Below are 22170 nucleotides of genomic sequence, written 5' to 3' on the forward strand. Positions count from 1 at the left end.
ATGAAGGCATGTTTACACATATAAACACTGACAGTGTTTGGTGAGTGCCTGGGATGTGTTGATGTGCTGCTAGGTTGAGTAGGGCGCCACCCCTGCCCGTATGAAGTGAGTAGTCTAGTAGAGAGGAGGGACCTCTAAAATGCAGTGTGTTAAGTGCTGTAATAAGCATACATTTGTGGTAAGTACCAGAGACCTACCGAGGAGAGAAAGAATCCTGGGGAAATGGGATATGTTTGAAACCTTAAGGAAGAGCACGTTTTCCAGGCAGAGAAGAAAGAAAAGCGTGAGCAAAGACAGACAGAATGACACCTTTTTTTTAGTGCTAAAATAATTTTTGCTTAACCTTTCTGCTCCCTGGCTGCAGGAAGTGGCGTGACAGGTTTATGTATTGTAAAGAAAAGTTGGAATTGAAGAGAAATGTTTGCATCATTCAGTGACCATCAGAATGCCACAGTGGAGTGGGGGTAGCGCTTTTGAGGTTCCTGTGTTCTGTTCAAGTTCCTATAGGGCGACTGTGACTCAAGAGTGACTACATTTGGGACTTCCCGTGTGGTCTGTTGGCTGAGACCCCCAGCTCCCAAGGCAAGGGGCCTAGGTTCGATCCCTGCCTGGTCAGAGAACTAGATCCCCTGTACAACAACTCAAAGACCTCACATGTTGCAACTAAGACCCAGTGCAGCCAAATAAATAAATAAAGTTTTGTGTTTTGTTTTGTTTTGAAGACTGGCTACGTTCATTTACACCTCCTGTGGTTTTTTCCCCCAGGCTTATTCTGTGTATGATGAAGAGATTGGCTATTGCCAAGGCCAGTCATTTCTCGCTGCTGTTCTGCTTCTCCATGTGAGTAATTAGGTCTCTGTGTATTTCTTAACACATGTCCTGCCTCAGACTTGATCATGGCTTTGTATTGCCTTTGGGCAGACTCCAGTGCATGAGTGTTAACTCCTATATCTGGAAACCTTTTTCTTAACATAATGTCATCATGGGAGAGAAACATGGTAAAAATAAATGACAGTGTTGAAAATTGGTACAAGGATAGAACTTTTTTGATTGCTAGGATAATTGGATAGACTTTAGTCTTGGTTAAACCCTCTGGGGACGTTTTATCTTCTCTGAAGTAGTGGCTGTCATCAGTCTTTGTTTTGAGATTTATCTATTGGGCTAGGAGGGCGAAGTTGGCTTGCTTCCGTGCCATTTTATTCATTCGTTCAGCAAAGACCTTTATCCTCCCCCTTCTTAGTGTTTCTTTAAATCCACGACAGAATTGAAAAATTGTTAAGGTGAACACCTGTATACACTTGACTTAATTTATTAATTCATTATTCTTCCACACTGCCTTCTCTGCATCTCTTTTCCTTCCTTTTTCACACAAAACACAGGTGTTTCATATTTTTATGAAAGAATTTTTTGAAATCACTTTTGAATAATATAAGTAGCAAATATCAGAATACTCCACTCCTAAATACTTATGTATGTACCTCCTGAGGCCCTAACCAGAATATCACAGGTGAGTCTAACAAATCCAGTAATGTCTCACCCACAGCCCACATTCAGTTTTCCCTTTTCACTCAGGGAAGTCCTTTCAGCTCTTTTTTTCCTAACCCAGATCAGTAAAGATTCAAATATCGCATTTGATTGTCATTGCTTTTTATTTTTGTAATCTAAACTCTTTGCCTTTTTGTGTGTCCCATGCCATTGACAGTTTGGAAAATTCAAGCAAATTGCCTTGTAAGACATCCTGAATTCTTGATTTGTCTGATTATTTCTTCATGATTCAAGTTAAAATGCTTGGCAAAAACACCCCACAGATGATGGTAGGGGAGTTTTTGAGCACCTGTCACGGTCTGAACTGTGCTAGGTAGAGATCAGGAGTGAATAAAGTAAATATGGCCCCAGTCCTTGTGGGTGCAGAGCTAGTTGTAGGCAAAAAAAAGCAGTGCAAGTATGTCATTCTTAATTTCAGTGGCTCTGTGAAGGTACAGTGAAAAGTGTGATCCAGGGTAATAACAGGTAAGCCTCATTTACAGACTTCTCTGGCAAGGTAACCGCTAACAGGAACCCTGAAAAAGGAGAAGGGGCATCCATTCTCTTTTGTACTTTTCTGTATCATTTAACTTTCTTTAAACGTTGTTGCAAAAATAATAGAACTATTTTGAGAACTAGAGTGGAGAGCAGTGCATTCCCGGCAATGAGAATAGGATAGTGTATGGAAGCCCTGAAATGGGGAAAACTTGGCATCTGGAAGGAACTGAAAAGAAGGGCAGTGTGACCGGAGCATCAGGAGCCATGGGGAGTGGGGGAGGGAGCTAGAGAGGCCAAGACCAATTTGAAGGAGGGCCGTGGACCCAGGCCCCACAGTCTAGATGTTGTTTCTCTAAGGAGAGGAGGTTGTTGAAGAGGTTTAATCCATTTTGTGTAGGTTGTAATACAAGTGTAACAAAACCACTTTACATCTTCTTGCTATGAACCTAGCTGATTGGTATTGGTAGGCATGCAAAAATTTGACAAAGCTATTATGACATTGATAAAGAAAAAGTCAAGATTTTTTTTCCCCAGTCTTATTTACATGTAATTGACAAAATTGTGTATATAAGGTGTAAAATGTGATGATTTGATATACTATGCATTGTGAAATGATTCTCACCTTCAGGCTGATTAACACTTCATCATGAGGTCAAGTTTTAAATTTTTGTTTTGTTGTTTTCATCATACTTTAATATCTCAGAGTCTCACCAAGTCTATATGATTTGTCTTTGTTCTCAACTTTAGTGCAAGGACATTTATCCCCATTTAAGTATCACAACACTTCTAAAATGAGTTTCCCGATCAAATCCCCAGTATCTTGGTTTGAACTCTATGCTGCTTGCCGTTGTGTTTAAAATAAGTGTTTGATTCAGGGCAGGGGCAGATGTGCTGCGTAACATCAGAAATGCCACTCTAGGCAGGCCATGTCTCCCTCAGCAAGTGAAGCGTGAAGTTGTCTTGATGATAAAGACCTCAAAGGTCTGGTCCTTTGCCCCCGAAGCCCTTACCTTTCCAGCAATGATTTGCTGTCCTTTTCTCATTTCATTACTTAGTCTGATTTGCTCTTTAGCTTTGCTTTCTTCCCAGTTTCTTTGCTCAGCCCACCGTCGTCATTGTGTTCAACAGAAACCCATTCACCTTCCTGACATTTGAAAAGCTTGTTATGGTCACATCATGCCTTAAGTATTTCCAGTGTTCTTTTTATATTTTGAAAACTAGACATTTGCCAGGTCCTCAAGAAGATATTTTTCTGTAAAGTTACGGAAGATATATAAGTGAGTAGCATCTGTAAATAGAAGTGAAGTGAGGGAGGCTTTTTGTAGTATTTTAAGTGTTACTGCAAGCGTTACTAGAATACCTGAAGCATTACTCCAAACATCAGAATATATAAGGTCCTTCTGTAAGTAGCCATGTTTTTAGCAACAATGGGAAAGAAGAACATTTTTACTGAAATGAATTAACAGTTAAGGAAGTAAAATGACTTAACAAAGGTCTCGTGATTTGGGGAAGGTAAAACATATACTCAAGTGTAGTAGGCCTGTTCTTAACTCAGTTCGAATCCTGTTCTCCCTCTAAAGCCTATTCCTAGCTCCCTCTGGAATACTCAGTCTTTTTTGTTCTTGTGTTCCCACTGATGTTTCTAATTCATTTTAGTTATTGTAGGAGATTTAGTTATTTAGTTATTGTGTGAGAGGCTCCTCAAGGACAGCAACAGTGTCTGACATAGAGTAGGCATTATTAAATATTTCCTGGTTGAAAGAATGATTGTTATAAAACACAACACAACTGAGATCTGAGTTACTGCATACCACTAAATTTCCTAGTATTCACATAAGAGAGTATAGGGATGAATTTTACACACTGAGAAAACTCCTGTATGTGTTTTTGATCCTCCCACCCCTTCCCTCTTGCCCTATTACAGATGCCTGAGGAACAAGCATTCAGTGTTCTGGTCAAGATCATGTTTGACTATGGTCTCAGGGAACTTTTCAAACAAAACTTTGAAGATTTGCATTGCAAATTTTACCAGTTGGAGCGCCTCATGCAGGTAAAAAGAGAATCCAGCTTGCATATGCCGATAAGGGTGCAGGACTGGGAAGAACAGGATTGAAGAAATGGTGCCAAGGAGCAGTGGTGATTCCTTAGCCATCCAGGATCAAGGACAGGTTTAATGTTTTTCATTTCTCTCCATGTAATAATGATGCCAAGATTAATAAGGTGTTAACCTGATGGGTCGGAGAAGGCAATGGCACCCCACTCCACTACTCTTGCCTGGCAAATCCCATGGACGGAGGAGCCTGGTGGGCTGCAGTCCATGGGGTTGTTAGGAGTCAGACACAACTGAGAGACTTCACCTTCACTTTTCACTTTCATGCATTGGAGAAGGAAATGGCAACCCACTCCAGCGTTCTTGCCTGGAGAATCCCAGGGACGGGGGAGCCTGGTGGGCTGCTGTCTCTGGGGTTGCACAGAGTCGGACATGACTGAAGCGACTTAGCAGTAGCAGTAGCAGCCTGATGGGTATGAGCCAGGTTTTCAGTCTCATAAACACCCAGAAGATCAGATGAGTGTAGGAGCCTTTATTTTAACACAGCAAACTCAGTCAAGAAATACTTACCAAGGCTCTGAAGCTGACTGATTGGGAATCTCCTAACAAAAGTGAAACAAACTTTCCCAAACATTTCATAACTTAGAAAAACTGTCCTTTCAGATATTTGTCACCATGTGGGGATTCTTCTTCAGAGCTACTTTGTGAACTGAAAACGGAAGCCCAGTGCCAGTTTCATACCAGATGTTAAGTGTTCTTCTGAGCGCTTTTTCAGTTTTTATAAAAACACAAATATATGACGTTTTTGACCTATTGTTGGCAGATATATGAGCTAAACAGTTGCATATGTGCCTAAAGCTGATCAGTTTGCTATTTCAGGAATACATCCCTGACCTGTACAACCACTTCCTGGACATAAGCCTTGAAGCGCACATGTATGCCTCCCAGTGGTTTCTTACGCTCTTCACTGCGAAATTCCCTCTCTACATGGTCTTCCATATCATCGACCTGCTTTTATGTGAGGTGCGTATCAGAGGCCACCGCACTTAGGCTTTTGTTTGTAGTGTCTCTCCTGTGTCACAGGCAGTAACTGCCTTGCTCAGAGTGCAGCTCTGTTCCGTATGGCTAATGAGTGCTCCAAACACTATCTCTTTGTTTAAGCTAGGAAGTTTAGGGGTTCGGAGGAGGTGTACCCCCTCTTTTAAAGGACACTTCCTGGAATTTCCACCTGCATTCCCATTTAACCTCTTGTTGGCCAGAACTTAGGTACATGACCATATATCCCTAGCTGCTAAGGATAATTTTTTTTTAAGCTGCCTAGCAATTTTCTTAAACTTGAGAGTCTATTACTAAAAGAAAATAGATATTATAGTAAATAACAATCTTTGCCACAGCTAGTTTTCTGTTTTGGAGGGTATGCCTAAGAAGAAAAAGCTAATTTCAAAAACAATACATGTTTGTTATAGAAAGCATAAGCAAAATGATGTGAAAATACTTCTGATCCCAGTCTAAAGGAAAACTACTTTTAACCTTTTGATGTATATTCTTTCAGCCTTTTTTTGTGTGTTTTCATATATGTGTATGTGTAAGTTCTGTGTGGAACAGTTTTTTCATATGGTATATTATGTATAGTATGACTTTATATGCATATAAAATGTGACTATGCTTATATGCTATTCAGTAACTATTTTTATCTCATACTTGAATATCTACAGACACATACATCTGTACCATCCTCCTTTTTAATTATCCCATATTTAAAACATACAAAAATCCATTAAAAAATCTGTATCTCTGTCTAGCTTGAAACATAAGAAACAGCATTCCAGAAATATACCATTTTTCTTACTTACTGTCAGATATTCCATTCTTTGGATAGATCATAATTTATGTAACCAATTCCTAATCGCAAACCTTTATCTAGTTTTTCACTATTATAGATAACTATTAAGTAATTACTGTGGGTCTGGTGACAGGCTAAGTAACTTAAACTTTCTCAGCTAATTAGCTCAGAAAACTATTGGGAGACTATTAGTTATAGAAATTGAGGCCCAGAAACTTTTAAAGTTTAACTTGGTCAGCAGATGTTGGTGCCTCCCTTCAGCTGTCCTTTGCCCCACCACTCCTAGAATGATTAAATGAAGAAAGGCAGGTTGGAGAGAACCCTGAGCAGTCATTTCTGGGACATAGGAACTCATGGACAGGGTGATTGTTGTCCTTCGAGTGGGCAGTGGAAGAGACACCAGGCATTATTTCATGAGGGATCACAATTTTTATGACTAATCTTTTAGTTTGGAAGCATAGTATACTTTGGAAAGCATTCTTGAACTGTGAAAATAGCTGTAGAAAAGCCCTTCTCTCATGGGAAATTGGGTCTACCTTAAGTGGTTTTTCAGTGGTGGCCCTGTAATTTTTATTTTCCAAAATATTTTCAAGATACTCCATTTCTTTATTCAAGTTTTTACAGTCTCTCTAAAATTGCTGGCTATTCTGAAGACAGATAGCTTAATAGTCCAGTTCTAAACACTGAAAATGTTTTCTGTGTTTTCTCTTTTAGGGGATAAGTGTTATATTTAACGTCGCCCTTGGGTTATTAAAGGTACAGTGCACACTGGTTCGTAAGCTGGGTTATCTGGCGTTTCTAATCTCATGCTAAGCAGCCACTGTGCTCTAGCACTGTCCCTGACAGTGGACACGTGCCGGTCGCTCTAGTCAAGGCTACAAAGTTATCTTCTGGGGATTATAAAGGTGCTGGGATTATGAAATGCTTCTGGAGCATCTTTATAGCAAAAAAGCTTTTTTCCTGTACATGGTTGTGTTTTCTTCTTTCTTCAAGACTTCCAAAGATGACTTGCTGCTGACAGACTTTGAAGGTGCCCTGAAATTCTTCAGGGTTCAGCTCCCTAAGAGATACCGCTCAGAAGAAAATGCAAAAAAACTAATGGAACTAGCTTGCAACATGAAGGTAAAATCATTTTTGCATTAATGTAGATTCTTTTGTTAGGGTTTTGCTCTTCTTGATAAAACTGTCCGCATTTATAATACATTGATAATAATGTTTTCCTTTGTATTGTATAATTTTCTAAATCGTTTCATATATATTACAGCCTATGAATTAATCTCATTTCTTTCCCCATTTTGAACTCTAGGAAGAGGATTATTATTCCCATTTTGAAGACAAACCAAAACACAGAGCCCCCTAATTTTGTATAGCTAGTTAGTGGCAGAACTCAGGTTTTATGATTTTTATTGTGTCGTCTTTTAACTTTCAGTTTTTGTTGTTGTGATCATAAAGTCCCTAAAATAAAATAATAATACATAAAGGAAACCCATTCACTGTTTATCACTTTCAGTGGAGCATTTATGATTTGTATTATTTTAAGGTTTGAAAAAAAAGAATCTCCTTGTGTTCATGTTATGAAAGTTTTGTTTTTAAAGAAGAAAAAATAATTGAGGGAGTTTAGTTTGGAATGTGAAGGGTAGAGGCAAATGGGAGACTGAATAAATAGCTGTATTGAGATGCTTATAGGGTGCATAAAAGGCTGACTGTCACGTTTATTTGGTGTGACTCTAGAGGGTAAAACTGTGACCTCTGTGTCAGGAGAGAAGCTTCACTGTCTACTGCATAGAGCACAGACCTATTTAAGGCACCATTTCCTCATCTGTAAGGTATTATTGGACTTCTGGTTCTGGTTATATGTCATACTGAGCTAGTTCAGGCTACCCTTCTTTAAACATTTGGAGATGCCAAATAAAGTATGACCCAAGTAATGTTTAAATACCTGGATGAACTTGAAAGGAGAAATGTCCAGGTGCCTAAAACAAAGTAGCTCAAAGCTCCTGTGTGTGATAATAAAAGAGCATCCCAAGGGAATATGGGACCAAACTGTGTGTTAGGATTTTAATGCTCATGAAGTTATGACATGATTTGGGACCTTCCGGAGACAGCTGAAACTGAGTCTCTGCATTACGCTAGGACTATGGCCTGTTTGTAAAAGCAAGAATATGTAAAACTACCTGTTAGACTAAGAAATGGTAGGAATCCTGATGTAAAGTGAATGGGGGATTTGAACAACAAAAAAGGGAAATAGAACTTCCGGAAATCAGCCGTTAAAGTTATCATTAAATTTAAATGCTACATACTTAACAAATATCATGGCTAACATTTAATGGTATTTTACCATGTGCCTGAGTGATTAAGTGCCATATGATTAAGTGTTTTTACATGTGAGGATTAACTCAGTATGTGTACAGTGTTTACCTTAGTGCCAGGTAACGCGTAAGGGTTTGAGAAACAATGGCTACTGCTATGACTATTCTCTTCTTGGATTTTCAGCAGACAAACTCTTTTCAGTAACACTGATGATGGCTTTGTGGAAAGGGCAGAGCCACGTAAGCTCTAAACTTCTTAGAGCTACTCTTTCTACCTGGTTTAGCCATACGGGAAGGTGCTGCCTCTTATTTGGTTATGATTTCTTCCCCTCCCCTCCAAAACCTGCTCCTTTCTCAGTGTCCCTGTCTCCTGTTTGTGGGACCTGGTTGCTCAGGCCTGAAAACGTGATACCGTCCCCTCCTACTCTCTTTCTCACACTTCACATCTTCGTCCTCCGCGTCCAAGCCCTGCCATCAGACTACGTCCTGAATCTGATCACTTCTCAACCCCTTCATTACCCGTGCCCTTGTCTAATCATCTCTTCCCTTCTCCTCTGGAATTTTCCAGTAGTTTCCTGGGTCCTCCTGCTACCACAGTGGTTTCCTCCCAGACTCTTCTTGATCTCATCTCTCACATGCTTAAAACTCTAACGGCTTCTTATCTCAGAATAAAACTCAAGCGTCCTTCCGTTGGCCTGCAAGACCTGGCACCATCTCCCCTCCGACAGGCTAGTTTCAGCTGCTGCTGCTTTTCCCCCTATGCTTTCCACTTCAAACACCCCAGCCTCCTTACTGTTCTCAAACACGCCAAGCTTGTTCCCTCCTCAGACCTTTGTACTGGCTGGTCTCTCTGCCTGTAATGTTGTTCTCCTTGATGCCCACATGGCTTTACCCAAACCTCTTCAGTCTTAGGCTCAGTGAACGTGTCACCAGAGAGGCCTTCTCTAATTACAGTGTCTACGGTAGCACTCCCCCTTTCTTTCCACCCTATCTCCTTATCCTTTGGTATTTTCCACATTTCACTTATTTCTACTTGACATGATTTGTTTGATTATTGTCTGCATTCCCCTCTACCCGTGCTGCAATTAAGCCTCTGACAGAGGGCACTTTTTTGTTCACTGCTGAATCCCCAGTACAGGAACAGGATCTGACTTATAAATATTGGTTGGACAAGTGAATAAGTGACTTTTCTGTTAAGTTTCTTCCAAGTGTTTTACAAAGTAGCGTTAACATGGATTTGGGCAAGTCTTAAAAATAGATCTAGCCGAAGGTTTACCTTTTATATTTTCATTAGCTCGAAACACTTTAATAATATGTGGATTCTTTATTTCCCAAGTCCGGATGGGAGGTGTCTGATGTCTTTTTTTTCCTTGCCTACGCTTCCAAGAAATTAAAGTCGACAAGCCCGCACAGCTCACATTATTATTTGCTTAGATACAAAATTCCTTTTGGTCCTGGAAAGCTCTCTGCATGGTTAGGGTACACTTTGGATGATTTTCCCTACTTGCATATGGCTTCAGGTGAGAAGAATAGTAATTTTTTCTTGAAACTGACTCAGCCTGGAAAACCTGCAGATTCACCAGGACATGAGAGAATGAGCTTTTCTGCTAAAAGGTGGGGTATGGTATGTACAGTTGAGTTAGTGATGATTATTAGTTTTATTCTTGCAGCTATACTTAATACCAAATAATATTAGCAATACAGGCAATAGCCAATTATTGGCAAAAGACTTCAGTCACGGTGATAATTTGTGTACTCAAAAATAAGAAAAATCATTGGCAAGTTCAGTGACGAACCCTGCATTATGTGGACTGCATGACGGGGAGGGCCTGGGGGGTGCACAGCGAGTGCATAGGATCTTTGGGTGGTTTAGAGACCCTCTGGACATAGGAATGGGGATTCCTACCATGTGAATGGTTTAGAAACTAGCTTTTCAGTTTCTTGGTATAGAATTTAGAAAGGAAATATTGGCTCTGTAACTCATTCAATCCCATTCCATTATTTTTTAATTTAAAAGCAAAGTTGTGACTCCCTTTTTTCAGTTGTACTTCCTGATTAAGATGGGAATTGGGAATGCTTTACCTCCCATGATAGTCCAGGAGACTCTTGTTGTCTTTTGTGTTTTAGCAGTTGCAATGTTGTAATTTCCAATATTTGTATAGATTCTGTAAGAATCTCATTGGTTCCTCACAGTACCCTGTGAGGTGTGAAGGGCAAGTCAAGCATGGAAACTGAGGCTTATAGAAGCCAAGTGACTTACCCAGCTGACACTGACTGGGCAGTGACAAAAGCCCCGTTGGAACTAGGGTCTTCTGACAGCCTGTTGCATGGCTCTTTGCCAAAGGCGACAGGAACAGAGTTTGGTGTGGCAGTATCTTAAATGGCCACAAGGTGGGTCTGCTGCCCACACAGTCTGCATTCTCTGTGCTCTGTGTCTTCCTCGTCTCTGTAAATCTTGCTCTGTATCTGTCTTCACTTGCCTCTCGTTTTTTCTTTCTTTCCTGGCCTTTTCTTCTTCTTTTCTTCTTTCTTCTTAGTTTTATGAGACTGAATTTTTTTTAATTTCTTGAGGAATTATAGATCCCCTGCTCTTAATCTAAAATTTAGCCATATACATCAGCTCATTTAACTATGGAATTTCTCTTCCTCCATGGGTCAGTGAGCTGAGACAGAAAAAAAATGCTTCCACTTATGATACAAGATCTAAACGCAATTTCAATTTACATTGTTCCATAAGATCGAGAATGGTTCTAGGAGCCCGGCAACCCGTGCATCATGTTGAGTGGGGGGAAATGGGGAAAAAATAAATTAGGTCTTTTAAATTTTTGACTCCAGAAATATTTAAGAGCAACTGTTTCTTCGTCTGACTATAATGGAATTTTTAAAAATAAGTCCAGTAAGTGAGGCTTAGAAGAAGCAAGAACCATGCCAAAAGAGATGGCTCTGTGGGTTTCTTAGATCAAGAAGAAAGACTTGACCCTTGTTGTGTAGGATATCCTGCCTAATGTGAAACAGAACATCTGAACCATTGCTTCACTGAAATTTGTTGTTTAAAACATAAAGTGAATATGCTAGAGTTCAAACTACTTGTGAGAAAAGATATTATTGCAAGTAGTAATATCTCTCAATTAATGTAATCCTAACCATTTGCCGTTTGGAGAAACAGAAGACTCTTTGGCATTCAGGGCATGTTTTTAATCATGAGCTAAAAGCAGTATTTAGTTTGAACTTCACTCTCTGCTCAAATCATTTGTGTAGTTAGTGTTTGTTTGGGTGTTAAGATCTGTGTTTATAGTGACTGTATTAGTCTTTTTTCGTGATACGTTCATAGCAGCCTTGCATAGTATCTACACATCGTGAATTAATCCTTAGAGTCCCTATGTGAAGTCATTTTATAGATGTGTATACTGAAGCTTCCCTGGTGGCTCAGAGAGTAAAGAATCTGCCTACAGTGCAGGAGACCTGGGTTTGATTCCTGGGTCGGGAAGATCCCCCGGAGGAGGAAATGGCAAGCCACTCCAGTATTCTTGCCTGGAGAATCCCATGGACAGAGGAGCCTGGCGGGCTACAGTACGTGGGGTCGCAAAGAGTCGACACGACTGAGCGACTAACACACTAACACATACTGAAGCTTAGAAAATTGAAGAAAACTCCCAGCCAGCACAAAGTTAGTAAGGGATGGAGTTGAGATTAGATCCCAGGAATTTCAGACTCTAAAATCAATGCTTATCATCACTGTGCTTTACTGTGCCTGGAGAAGTGAATGAATGAGTCAGGCGCCACTTCTGTTGGTCCAGTTTTGGCGATACTCGTCATATCATGATGAATACCTCAGTCTCTGTGTCAGTGCTGAAACTTGCCTTTTGTACACGGTAGCTGAGTGCCGTTTTCCGTGTAACTAGACCAGGCTAGTTTTATGTCTTTGCTTGTTCTACCTTTTAGAATTGGATTTCATGAGGAAGCTTCTGAGTGGTTACTCTCTTTCTCTGCAGTAAACCCTGAAGTTTGCTGGTTATTGAAAGGGTAGCAGTAGTTACTACCTTCTTATTCTAATAAGTTCCTCTGCTTTAGTCCTTATCTATGTTTGAGTCCTCTGCTAATAACTTGCTGATTGCACTTTAGGAAAATACTCTGATGGTAGAACAAGGATGCCTAATTCTATTTAGTAATTTTTGAGGGAGTTTGAGTCTAAACTGTTAGAACAAATTAAATAAAAAGACTCAGAAATTAAATAGAGCGTTGATTTGTTTCAAGTGGTTTTAAGTGCAGGCATTGGAGTCCCACCGACCTTGGCTCTCACCCTGGTTCTGCCTCTGCTTTGTGACCTTAGGTAGGTTAGCACAACAGGTTGTAGAGAAAGAAATAAGGTGATGCCTTTAACATCGCAGCTGCTCTGTGACACACCAGTGGTCTTCTGGCCCACCAGGTTTGGATCTCTGCCCAGATACCTGCTTTGCTTAAGTCAGTTCATGTCAACGAGTATTTGTAGATTGTCTTCTATGCCAAGAATACACTGAGCTCAGCTACAGAGAGGAATAAGAAACAAGAACCACCCCAGATTTGTTTTCTTATGCTGGTGCTGCGACTGAACAGACTGGGTCTTCTACTTCAGACAGGTCACTTTATCTGTCTAGGGCTCCATTCCCCAGGGTGTGCAGTGGGGGGTCCTCGCTGCCCCCTACAGCAGTGAGGGTGATGATCCCGGCTGTACCCATCTCAGAAAGTTGTTTGGAGGATTAAATAAAATAGGAAGCGTAGAGGTTAGCTTGCAAGTCCTACGTGAATCTCAGGGTCTTCTATCCACTAACTGAAAAGGGAAGATGGACTTGTGCTAGATTTCTGTGTTTAGCATTGAGGACTCTGGGGTCAGGAGCTCCTTGCTATACCAGACTCTTCCTGTGTACCCACTCACCCACACAACATAGCTCCACCCCTGCCGCGCAGAGCTGCCAGCCTGCAGGCTCTCTCCTGCACTGGATTTTCTGAGTCCAGCCCCACAGGGATTCTGGCCTTTGCAAGGGTCTCTGAGCCGAACTTTAAACTCAGCTCCTGTTTCCTACCAGCAGCCTGTTTGCTACTCTTCTGTGTTAAATGGACTTTGTTTGAGTGGCTCCCTGTCTGCAGCACATGCCCAGCAGATGGCTGCCTCAGATTCAGGGCAAGGATGCAGATAAGAAGAAGTCATAGCAACTCTTTATTTAAAAGACTTCACTGTGTGCCAGGTCCTCTTCTCCGCTCTACATGTGTGTTCTGTCATTCGATCCTCACAACAGCACTTCTCATAAGGACAGTTGGGGTTTTCCCAGATGAGGACCCTGAGGCTGAGATAAGGTAGCTTGCCCTCAGTCACACAGTTAGTCATCGGTGGAGTCAGGACTCAAGCCTTGCTCGGTGCACGCTCTAGGTGGCCAATAGTTCTGTCTCCCTCCCACCCAGGCCAGCAGCATGGGCCAGAACATCCCTGTCTATTCCAGGGGCTGGTCAGGGGCCAGCTTTCCCAGGGGAAGTAGCGCGTGTTTTAAGAGAGAATCTTATCCACTTCCTATGACAGATTAATGACAAGTGAGTGACCAAGGAAAAGGTGTTTTAGGCTGATTTTTTTTTTTTTTAACTTCTACCAAAATATCCAACTGGCATGTTCCAAGTGTCCACCTTCTCTCTAATTCAGGGTTTCTTAACCTGGGACTATGGATGGGCCTCAGGGAGCCCATGAGCCCTCTGAAATGGTATGTAGAATGTGTTATTGCTGGGAGCGAGGTGGGGGTGGAGTTAGCATCTATACTTTTTAGTGGGAACCTTGGCTCTCAGGATATTCAAAGTGATGCCGTCTCAAACAGTGTTAAGAATCTTGTACTAATTGAGATGAGGTATACAGTTGGTTTTCCCTAAATTGCAGACTTAGCCTTAGCCCAGGAAATGATTAGAATTTTTTCCTCCTTGAAAGTACATTTAAACAGATTTCAAATTTAACCTTCTTGCAGGGCAAATGTGTGAAACTGTGACTTCCACAGCCTTCTGATGGGAGTCAGCCAACAGTGGGTGTGATTTGGAGCTCAGGGGCTTATTCCATCACTTCTGTTTTTCTTGAATTCAGTTAAAATTGCAGTGGTGAAAGTAAGAGAGACAAAATGAATCTTGGACTTTTAAGGGGCGGGAGCTGTGTCTCTTCATTAAGTATTTTCATGTTTCCTGTGTACCAGGCATTAGGAGTTTCACAGTGCAGAGTTCCTGCCCTTGTGGAGTTTGCATATCCTGATCTATATATATTTTTGTATCATTAATGCCTAGCAAAGAACATTGCACATAGTGGGGCTCAACTACTGGATAAATAAATGCCCCTTCTTGCATCCTTATTAGATTAAAAAAAGGAAGGCCCTTTGGCTTTGATTTGTTCAGCAGCTGACTATTAAGTGCTGATTATGTTCCAGGCATTGAGCTGGGCACTAGAGATATGCTGCTAAGCAGAACAGATGTGGCCTTTTTCCTAGTGGGAAGACAGACAGTCGAGTAAGCGCATAAATAAATAATCGTGGACTTGGACAGGTACCATGGAGGATTTGGCTCTATGTTATGAGAATATATAATGAAAGACTTAGCCTGATGGGGGAAGAGGGTGTCAGGAAGGGTTCACTAAAGAAGTGATCTGGAGCTCTGATCTCAAAGGTGAACAGGAGTGATCCGGACACCAGGCTGCACAGGCCGAGGGACCAGGCTTGAAGCGTCCATTGGCTTTGGTTGCCGTTTCCATTTAGAAGACAGGTCAGTGCTAAGGGATGGAGTGAGGGGTCGTCTCTCCTTCATTTAGCAAGCATTCCTGGGCACTCTCTTTGTGCAGAGCAGGGACAGCAGCAAGTGAGGCCTGTCTCTGACCTGGAGAAGGCGCTAATGATGGGGTACGCAGGCTGAGAGGCACTGGTCTCTCCTGGGTGCAGCCTCATAAAGACACTTGAGTTGCTGCTTTTCCTATTGACACTTCTCATTCCTCACTCAGTTATCAGGCATCAGTCTTAATGAGTCTCTGACTCAGAGGCAGCTTGAGCCAGTTGACTATACAACCACACACTCTGGAAGTCAGAGTCAGCTATGAACCCACTGTAAGCAATGTTGTGTTTATTTTTCGTTTGTGATGGGGTTGGGGTTAAGGCATTTAAGGGAAAGAGGGAGGAAGAGAGAGACAGAGAATTGAGGCTGAAAATTAGGAAAGCAGTCAGAGCTCCGGAGCAGCGCCGTCCGTGGAGAGAATGCCAGAGCTCTGTCTCAGAGGAGCCCAACTTATGAGCATTGTTTTTAAACAGCAGTCACATTGTTAACTCAGTTATAAATGTAATTTGTCCTCAATGCAGAAAAAGTGGAAAACCTAGTAAACACACGGAGAAATGCCCATGTCCTGTCACAAAAATGTAAGAACCAGGTGAGATAACACGTGTACAGGGCCTGGCACTCACAGGGCACTCATCACACACCAGCTTCTGTTATAAAGCTGAGGGGGACCCACCCTTTTACTCTAAGAATGAGACATTTATAATAAGGGATAATGAGATGTAGAAGACAGTATTTTGTAACTAGCCAAATGTATGGTTATGGAGGAAATGTTCATTCTTTGTCACCACAGCAGGAGAATGAAAAGTCGAAGAATCCTGAAGACCCGTGAGGATGTTTTATAGGGTTTGGCATCAGCTTTTCTTTTTCACAAAGCACTTGAGGAGCCTTGTATCTCTGCCCGCCCTTTGTCATTTACACAGACTGACAGGAGAGAGTACTGGGAGGAAGTGTTGGCCGCCCACAAACCTCAGTTTTCTGTCCCTCTACTATTGATTTGTTCAGATTTTTTATGAATTTACTGATCACGCTGATGTTTTATTTGGGTGCTTTCTTTGTGAATCAGTTACACACATAATAAACATTCGTCCCAGCATTAGCCTTAAACCACAGAAGATCTAGGCTTAGGGGTGCCACTTTCCCGCTGCAGCCTCACCCCAGTGGTGTTTAGTGGGCATCTTTATAGCCTGCAGCGAGGGCACAGTGCTGGTAGGCTCCTGGCTACCTCCCTTTGGGCAGCAGCCAAACTCCAAGAGTAATCTCTGATTGGGCATACCTGTAAACAGACGACTAGAGCAGGTGTCCGCAGAATCAGTGGTAGGGGAACACCAGGCAGCTCAAGTGAGACAGGAAGGGAAGAATGAGCAGGGACTAGGAGAGGCCGACACGGGCCTGCTGCAAGCTCGGGCCTGTCCTGTCCCCTTTCTGCACCTCAGGTTTTCATCTGTAAAATAAGCATGTTGGACTAGACTAGCCCTGAGATGCCTAATTAGCCTGGAAGGTGTTAGTGGCTCGGTCACGTTCAACGTTTTTGCAACTCCATGGACTGTAACACACTCCATGGACTGAAACCCGCCAGGCTCCTCTGGCCGTGAAATTCTCCAGGCAAGAATACTAGAATGGGTGGCCATTTCCTTCTCTGGGGGATCTTTCCAACCCAGAGACTGAACCCTGGTCTCCTGCATTGCAGGTGGATTCTTTGCCATCTGAACCACCAGGAAGGCCCAATTAACCTGAAACTGGGGGCTAAAAGTTAGGTGTGTGAGTCAGCAGTATAGCAGTTTGCAGTAGTCGGTAAGAACAAGCTTGAGAGAAAGAGGACAGTAGTTCAGTGAGATGGAAGAATTTAAGGGCAGAGAGAAGTATGCCTGTTTGAAGGCAGCACAGAAGGTGCTAATGGAAAGGAAAGTGGTAGAAGGTAGATAGTGAGGTGGCTACAGCTTGGACTTCGGATGGTGTCTAATGGCCTGACGCAAATCCTGGATCTGCCAGTCCCTAACTGAGTGGCTGTGGTCAAGTTACCTAACTTCCTTCCTTCTCAGTTAAGTTGCCTATAAATTGAGGCCATTAATACCACACCTTGTGGAGAGGTTGTGAGGTCAGAGAATGAAAGCACCTGCAGCGTTGCTGGTATGTGCTGAAGAAAATGGTGCCTGAGGAGGAGGGAAAGAACGAATAATCGGACCTAGAACTCAGATAGGAGGGGTCATCTGTTGGATGTTCATTCTGACACCCATGGTAAAATCTTCAGGAACCAATTATCTGCCCCCCCCCCCACAAACCCCTAAATTTGAGTAAGAATTTTAGTTTCTGGGCTTATGTGCAGGAAGTAACCACTTTGGTGGTTAACTTGGGATGCCAAGGTCAGTAGAGATATTGGTCTTCAGTGCAAGCTTTGAAGCACCCACCTCTTCCTGATGCTTTTTAATTTATGCTGTGCTCTATCCTACAGATTAGTCAGAAGAAGTTGAAAAAATATGAAAAAGAATATCACACCATGAGGGAACAGCAGGCCCAACAAGAAGACCCCATCGAGCGATTTGAGGTTTGTTTATGGCCTAAGTGATGTGAAGTGCCTTCAGCCTTTCACTTCAGAAAATTGTGCCTATAATTAACTTTAGTGAGTTCTGTTTAAAATTTAGTTTCACTGTTTCTAGGTTCCAGTTACAGTTTGAGTTTGCAAAAGAGAAAGCAAGACTTGCTTCGCTTCTTGCTAGTTGTCTAGTTGGTTACAGTTCCATGGGCTTTTGTCACAGTTAGGGGCTTCCCTTGTGGCTCAGTGGGTAAAGCGTCTGCCTGCAATGCGGGAGACCCGGTTGGATCCCTGGGTCGGGAAAATCCTCTGAAGAAGGAAATGGCACCCCACTCCAGTACTCTTGCCTGGAAAATCCCATGGATGGAGGAGCCTGGTAGGCTACAGTCTGTGGGGTCACAAAGAGTCGGACACGACTGAGCGACTTCACTCACTCACTCACTCAGCTGCCTGACAGTTGAATCAGTGGAGAGAGCAAGGAAGGAACTGTTGCTTGGCGGCACACTGGGGCCAGCCGCATCTCCCCGAGTGCCCATCGGTCTCAGCAATTAGTTTTGAGGGTTAACCTGAAAAGTTGTCATTTCCATCTGATCTTTATGTCTGCAACTGGTTTCTCCCCACCCATCAGCGAGAGAATAGGCGCCTACAAGAAGCTAACATGAGGTTGGAACAGGAAAATGACGACTTAGCCCATGAGCTGGTGACCAGCAAGATTGCACTGCGGAAAGACCTGGATAACGTAAGTCTCCCTTGTCTGAAAAGATGCTTGCATTGAGACCCTTCTCCCTTAATCAGGTGAAATCCTGAAGTTTTCTAGTGTTTCCCTCTTATGAGGACCTCCTCTTGTCGGTACTGTTCCTCCCTTCAGGGATCATTGATGATCTCATTAAGCCCTCCTTTCCACACTCTTCTCTCATTATACATGCAGTCCCTGAACACCTCTCCAGACATTGATTGAAAGACCTCTTTGGCTGATTCTTAAGTTATTACAGTTGTCAGTAGCATTTAATCACTGTAATTTCCTTAACTTACCCCTAAGACAAGAACAGATTTTGTCATCCTGGATATCATGTGCCTTTTGCATAACCATTGCCAGTTGTAATAAAGCCCAGTGCCTCCACAGCTTGTGATTTCATCAGGAATCTCTGCTGGCAGATGTTCTGTTTTTCTTTGCTTCTCTTAATCTTGGAAAGTTTGAGCTGATGGCATTCCTGGCAGGGTGTTGTCCATTTTCTGTACTGCAGGCTTCCCATAGTGCACTCATTCATGGTTGAGGTCAGATGTTGGCAGACTTTTTCTATAGAGAGACAGACATGACTTGGTGGGCCATATGGTCTCTGTTGCAACTATGTAACTCTGCCATTGTCACAGAAAGGAGCCATGGGCAATAAAACAGATGAGCATGGCGGTGTTCCAGTAAAACTTTATTTAGGAGAACAGGTGGCAGGCTGGATTTGGCGCTTGGACAGAGTTTGGCAGCACCTGACTTAGATTTTCCTGTCAGTTTTCTGCTCATTGATTTTTCTAGAGACAGGCTTAGACTGTTGAGGGTTAACAAGGAACTTACATAATATGTTGAACCCCATAGGATATATGAACTTCACAAGGTCTTGACATCTACCAAACATGTATGAAAATCCTGTGTGCTACTGTATTTCTTCAGCCTCCTTAGATTCTCCAAGTGATTCGTGCATCAGATGAAGAGAAAGAGATGGCGGTATCTACTGGTTCATATTACTTCTCTTAGAGAGGAAGGCACCCAGGAAGAAGCAGAGCCAGGAATATAACCCAAGTGCATCTAATCGGAATGCCCAGGCTTTATCTGTGATGCCACACTGCCTCCAGAGTAAATATGAAACAAGAAGCTGTGATTTGATATCATAACTACACCAAAAATATACTGACATCTTTCAGAGTGTTTCCTAAACCCTTAAGGAGTTCCAGGTGCGGCACAGTGCTCTGTACTTACTGTTAAACCCTCCAGGAAACCCTTGTGAAAGGGATACAGTTTAACTGAGGAGGCCAGAAGAGGCTAAATGTCTTACACAGTCCCAATGTTAATCAGCGGAGAAGGCAATGGCACCCCACTCCAGTACTCTTGCCTGGAAAATCCCCTGGATGGAGGAGCCTGGTAGGCTGCAGTCCATGGGGTCGCTAAGAGTTGGACACGAATGAGTGACTTCACTTTCACTTTTCACTTTCCTGCATTGGAGAAGGACATGGCAACCCACTCCAGTGTTCTTGCCTGGAGAATCCCAGGGACGGGGGAGCGTGGTGGGCTGCCGTCTATGGGGTCGCACAGGGTCGGACACGACTGAAGCGATTTAGCAGCAGCAGCAGTGTTAATCAGTGGCAGAGCCCTTAGATTGAAACCCAGCTGGCCTGATACTCCTGGCCCAGAGGAGCAGGACCCCTGCTGCCTCTTGAGCTCAGAAATAGCAAACTGAGGTCCCAAGTCCAGCCATCACGAGTGCCGAGAAGATAGATGTTTTTGCACTAAACATTGAGTCCCTTTCCAAGTTAGTTTTCTCTCATTTCTGTTGGATCATCACTGAAAATCAGCTAGGTGCTGAAGTGAAGAATGTGCGGTCTTTTCACCATTATTTGACTTCAGGGTGTTAGATTTTTGAAAGAACTTCTTCATGCCTTTTCATACTTCCCTTTCTGCATCCCAGAGAAAAGCTCTGGTTTGTGGCTTAAAGGATTTCCAGAACCCTCATTGTATTTCCAGTTAATTTTCTGTCATTTTTGTTATTCCTCACCTGTCATTTCTGTGACTTGTCCATCACACAGCAGCTATGGAGAAATCCCCAGTCAGCCACTGAGTCTGTAGGTGACCCCATCCAAGCCTTCTCCTCTATGAAATGGGGCCTGACATTGGTGCTCAAGACTGAGGGAACCTGTGTAAGGCCCCGTCTGCGCCCTCTCCTGTATGGCTGCCCTCTGCACTGAGACCACATAATGTGAGAGCGATGGAAACAGACTTAGTGGCACACCTGCTGGGATTTGCATTCTGGCTCCCCTGCATTCTAGTTCTCTGACCTTGAGCAAGTTGCAAGCTTTCCCCATTGCATTACTTTGGGCTCTATCAGAAATCGATTGACCCTGTATGTATGGGTCTCCTTGATTCTCTCTCTGCTCCATTGATGTATATGTATCTCCTTATGCCAGTACCACACTGTTTTAATTATTGCAGCGTTACCAATCTTCAGATCAGGTCATGTGAATCCTCCAACTTTGTGTTTTGTTTTGTTTTTTTAATAGTTTGGCTATTGTAAGTAAGTTGCATATAAATATATGTAAGAGAATCAGTTTCTCAACTTCTAAAAATAAAAGCCTTCTGGGATTTTGAGTGGGGTTGTGTTGAATCTATAAATCAGCTTGAGGAGTACTAACATCTAAATACTCCTTGGACGTTCCAGTCCATGATTATGGTACAGTTTTCATTAATTTAGATCGTTTTTAGTTTTGTTTACAGGATGTGCACATGGTTTGATCTGTTATTACGGGCATCATTTTCTTCATTGAATTTTCCTATTGCTAGTCTCTAGAAATACAGTTGATTACTTGACTTTGTATCCTGTGACCTTGCTAAATTCACTTAACTCTAGTAGCCTTCTTGTTTGTTTTTTAGGATTTTCCACATACATAATCATATCATCTCTGAATAAAGACAGTTTTACTTCCTTTCAAGCCATTCTGCCTTTTTCCCTTTGTCTTCCTGCACTGACTAGGACCCTGGGAACAATGTTGAATGTGAGAGTGGGCCTTGTTCCAGATGTTAGCTCCAGGTTTTCTGTAGATCAAGCTGAGGAAGTTCTCCTTTCTTCCTATTTGCTGAAAGTTGTTATCATGAGTGGCTGTTAAATTTGGTCAAATGCTCTTCCTGCATCAGTTGAGGTGATTATTTGCTGTTTTTCACTGTATGCAAACTCTGCATTCATAAGAAACTTGAGGTTTTCTTTTTTTAAAGATTTTTATTTGTATTAAAGATTTTTGTGTTCCAGACGAATATTTGTGTATCGGGTTTCATTAATGTTTTAATATGGGTTTGATATCAGGGAAATGCTGGCCTTCTAAAGTGAACTGGGAAGTATTCCCTAATGTTTTTTAAGGATTTTATGTGGGATTGTTATTTGAGTGAATCTTTGATTTAATATCCTAGTGAGGGCACATGAGCCTGGAGTTTTCTTAACCGGAAATTATTTAATTATAATTTCAGTTTATTTTCAGATACAGAGCTATTTATATTTCCTAAATCTTCATGTGTAGATCCTTATAGTTTGTGCCTTTCAAGTGATTTATCCATTTCATCTTAGTTGTCAAATGTATTGGCATAAAAAATCATTGATATTCCCTCATTCTTTTGATGTTTATAGGATCTGTTGAAGCCTTCTCTCTTTTATTCCTGATATGGGTAATTTGTGTCTTTTGTCTTTTTTCCTTATCTAACTAGAAGTATATCAACTGTGTTGATCTCTTTAAAACCCAGCTTTTGGTTTTGTTGACTTTTTTCCTTTTTGTTTTATTGATTTCTGCTTTTTATTATCTGCTTCTCCTTTTCTTTTGGTTTAACCTGCTCTTTTTCTAGCTT

At 42.1% G+C, this 22170-nt stretch overlaps 1 protein-coding gene across 6 annotated transcripts in view; it reads left to right on the top strand.

Moving 5' to 3' along the window:
- The window catches only part of RABGAP1 (RAB GTPase activating protein 1), a 161463-nt gene that overhangs the window by 125240 nt on the left and 14053 nt on the right, over positions 1–22170 (top strand). For all 6 annotated transcript variants that reach the window (XM_018055735.1, XM_018055739.1, XM_018055737.1 and 3 more), the window contains 7 exons: positions 766–840; positions 3947–4072; positions 4952–5095; positions 6630–6671; positions 6909–7037; positions 17496–17588; positions 18205–18315. In XM_018055735.1, coding sequence (XP_017911224.1) covers positions 766–840; positions 3947–4072; positions 4952–5095; positions 6630–6671; positions 6909–7037; positions 17496–17588; positions 18205–18315 — 720 coding nt within the window. The remainder of the gene's footprint in view (positions 1–765; positions 841–3946; positions 4073–4951; positions 5096–6629; positions 6672–6908; positions 7038–17495; positions 17589–18204; positions 18316–22170) is intronic.

The sequence above is a fragment of the Capra hircus genome, chromosome 11 (assembly GCF_001704415.2).
Source record: "Capra hircus breed San Clemente chromosome 11, ASM170441v1, whole genome shotgun sequence".
Classification (NCBI taxonomy): domain Eukaryota; kingdom Metazoa; phylum Chordata; class Mammalia; order Artiodactyla; family Bovidae; genus Capra; species Capra hircus.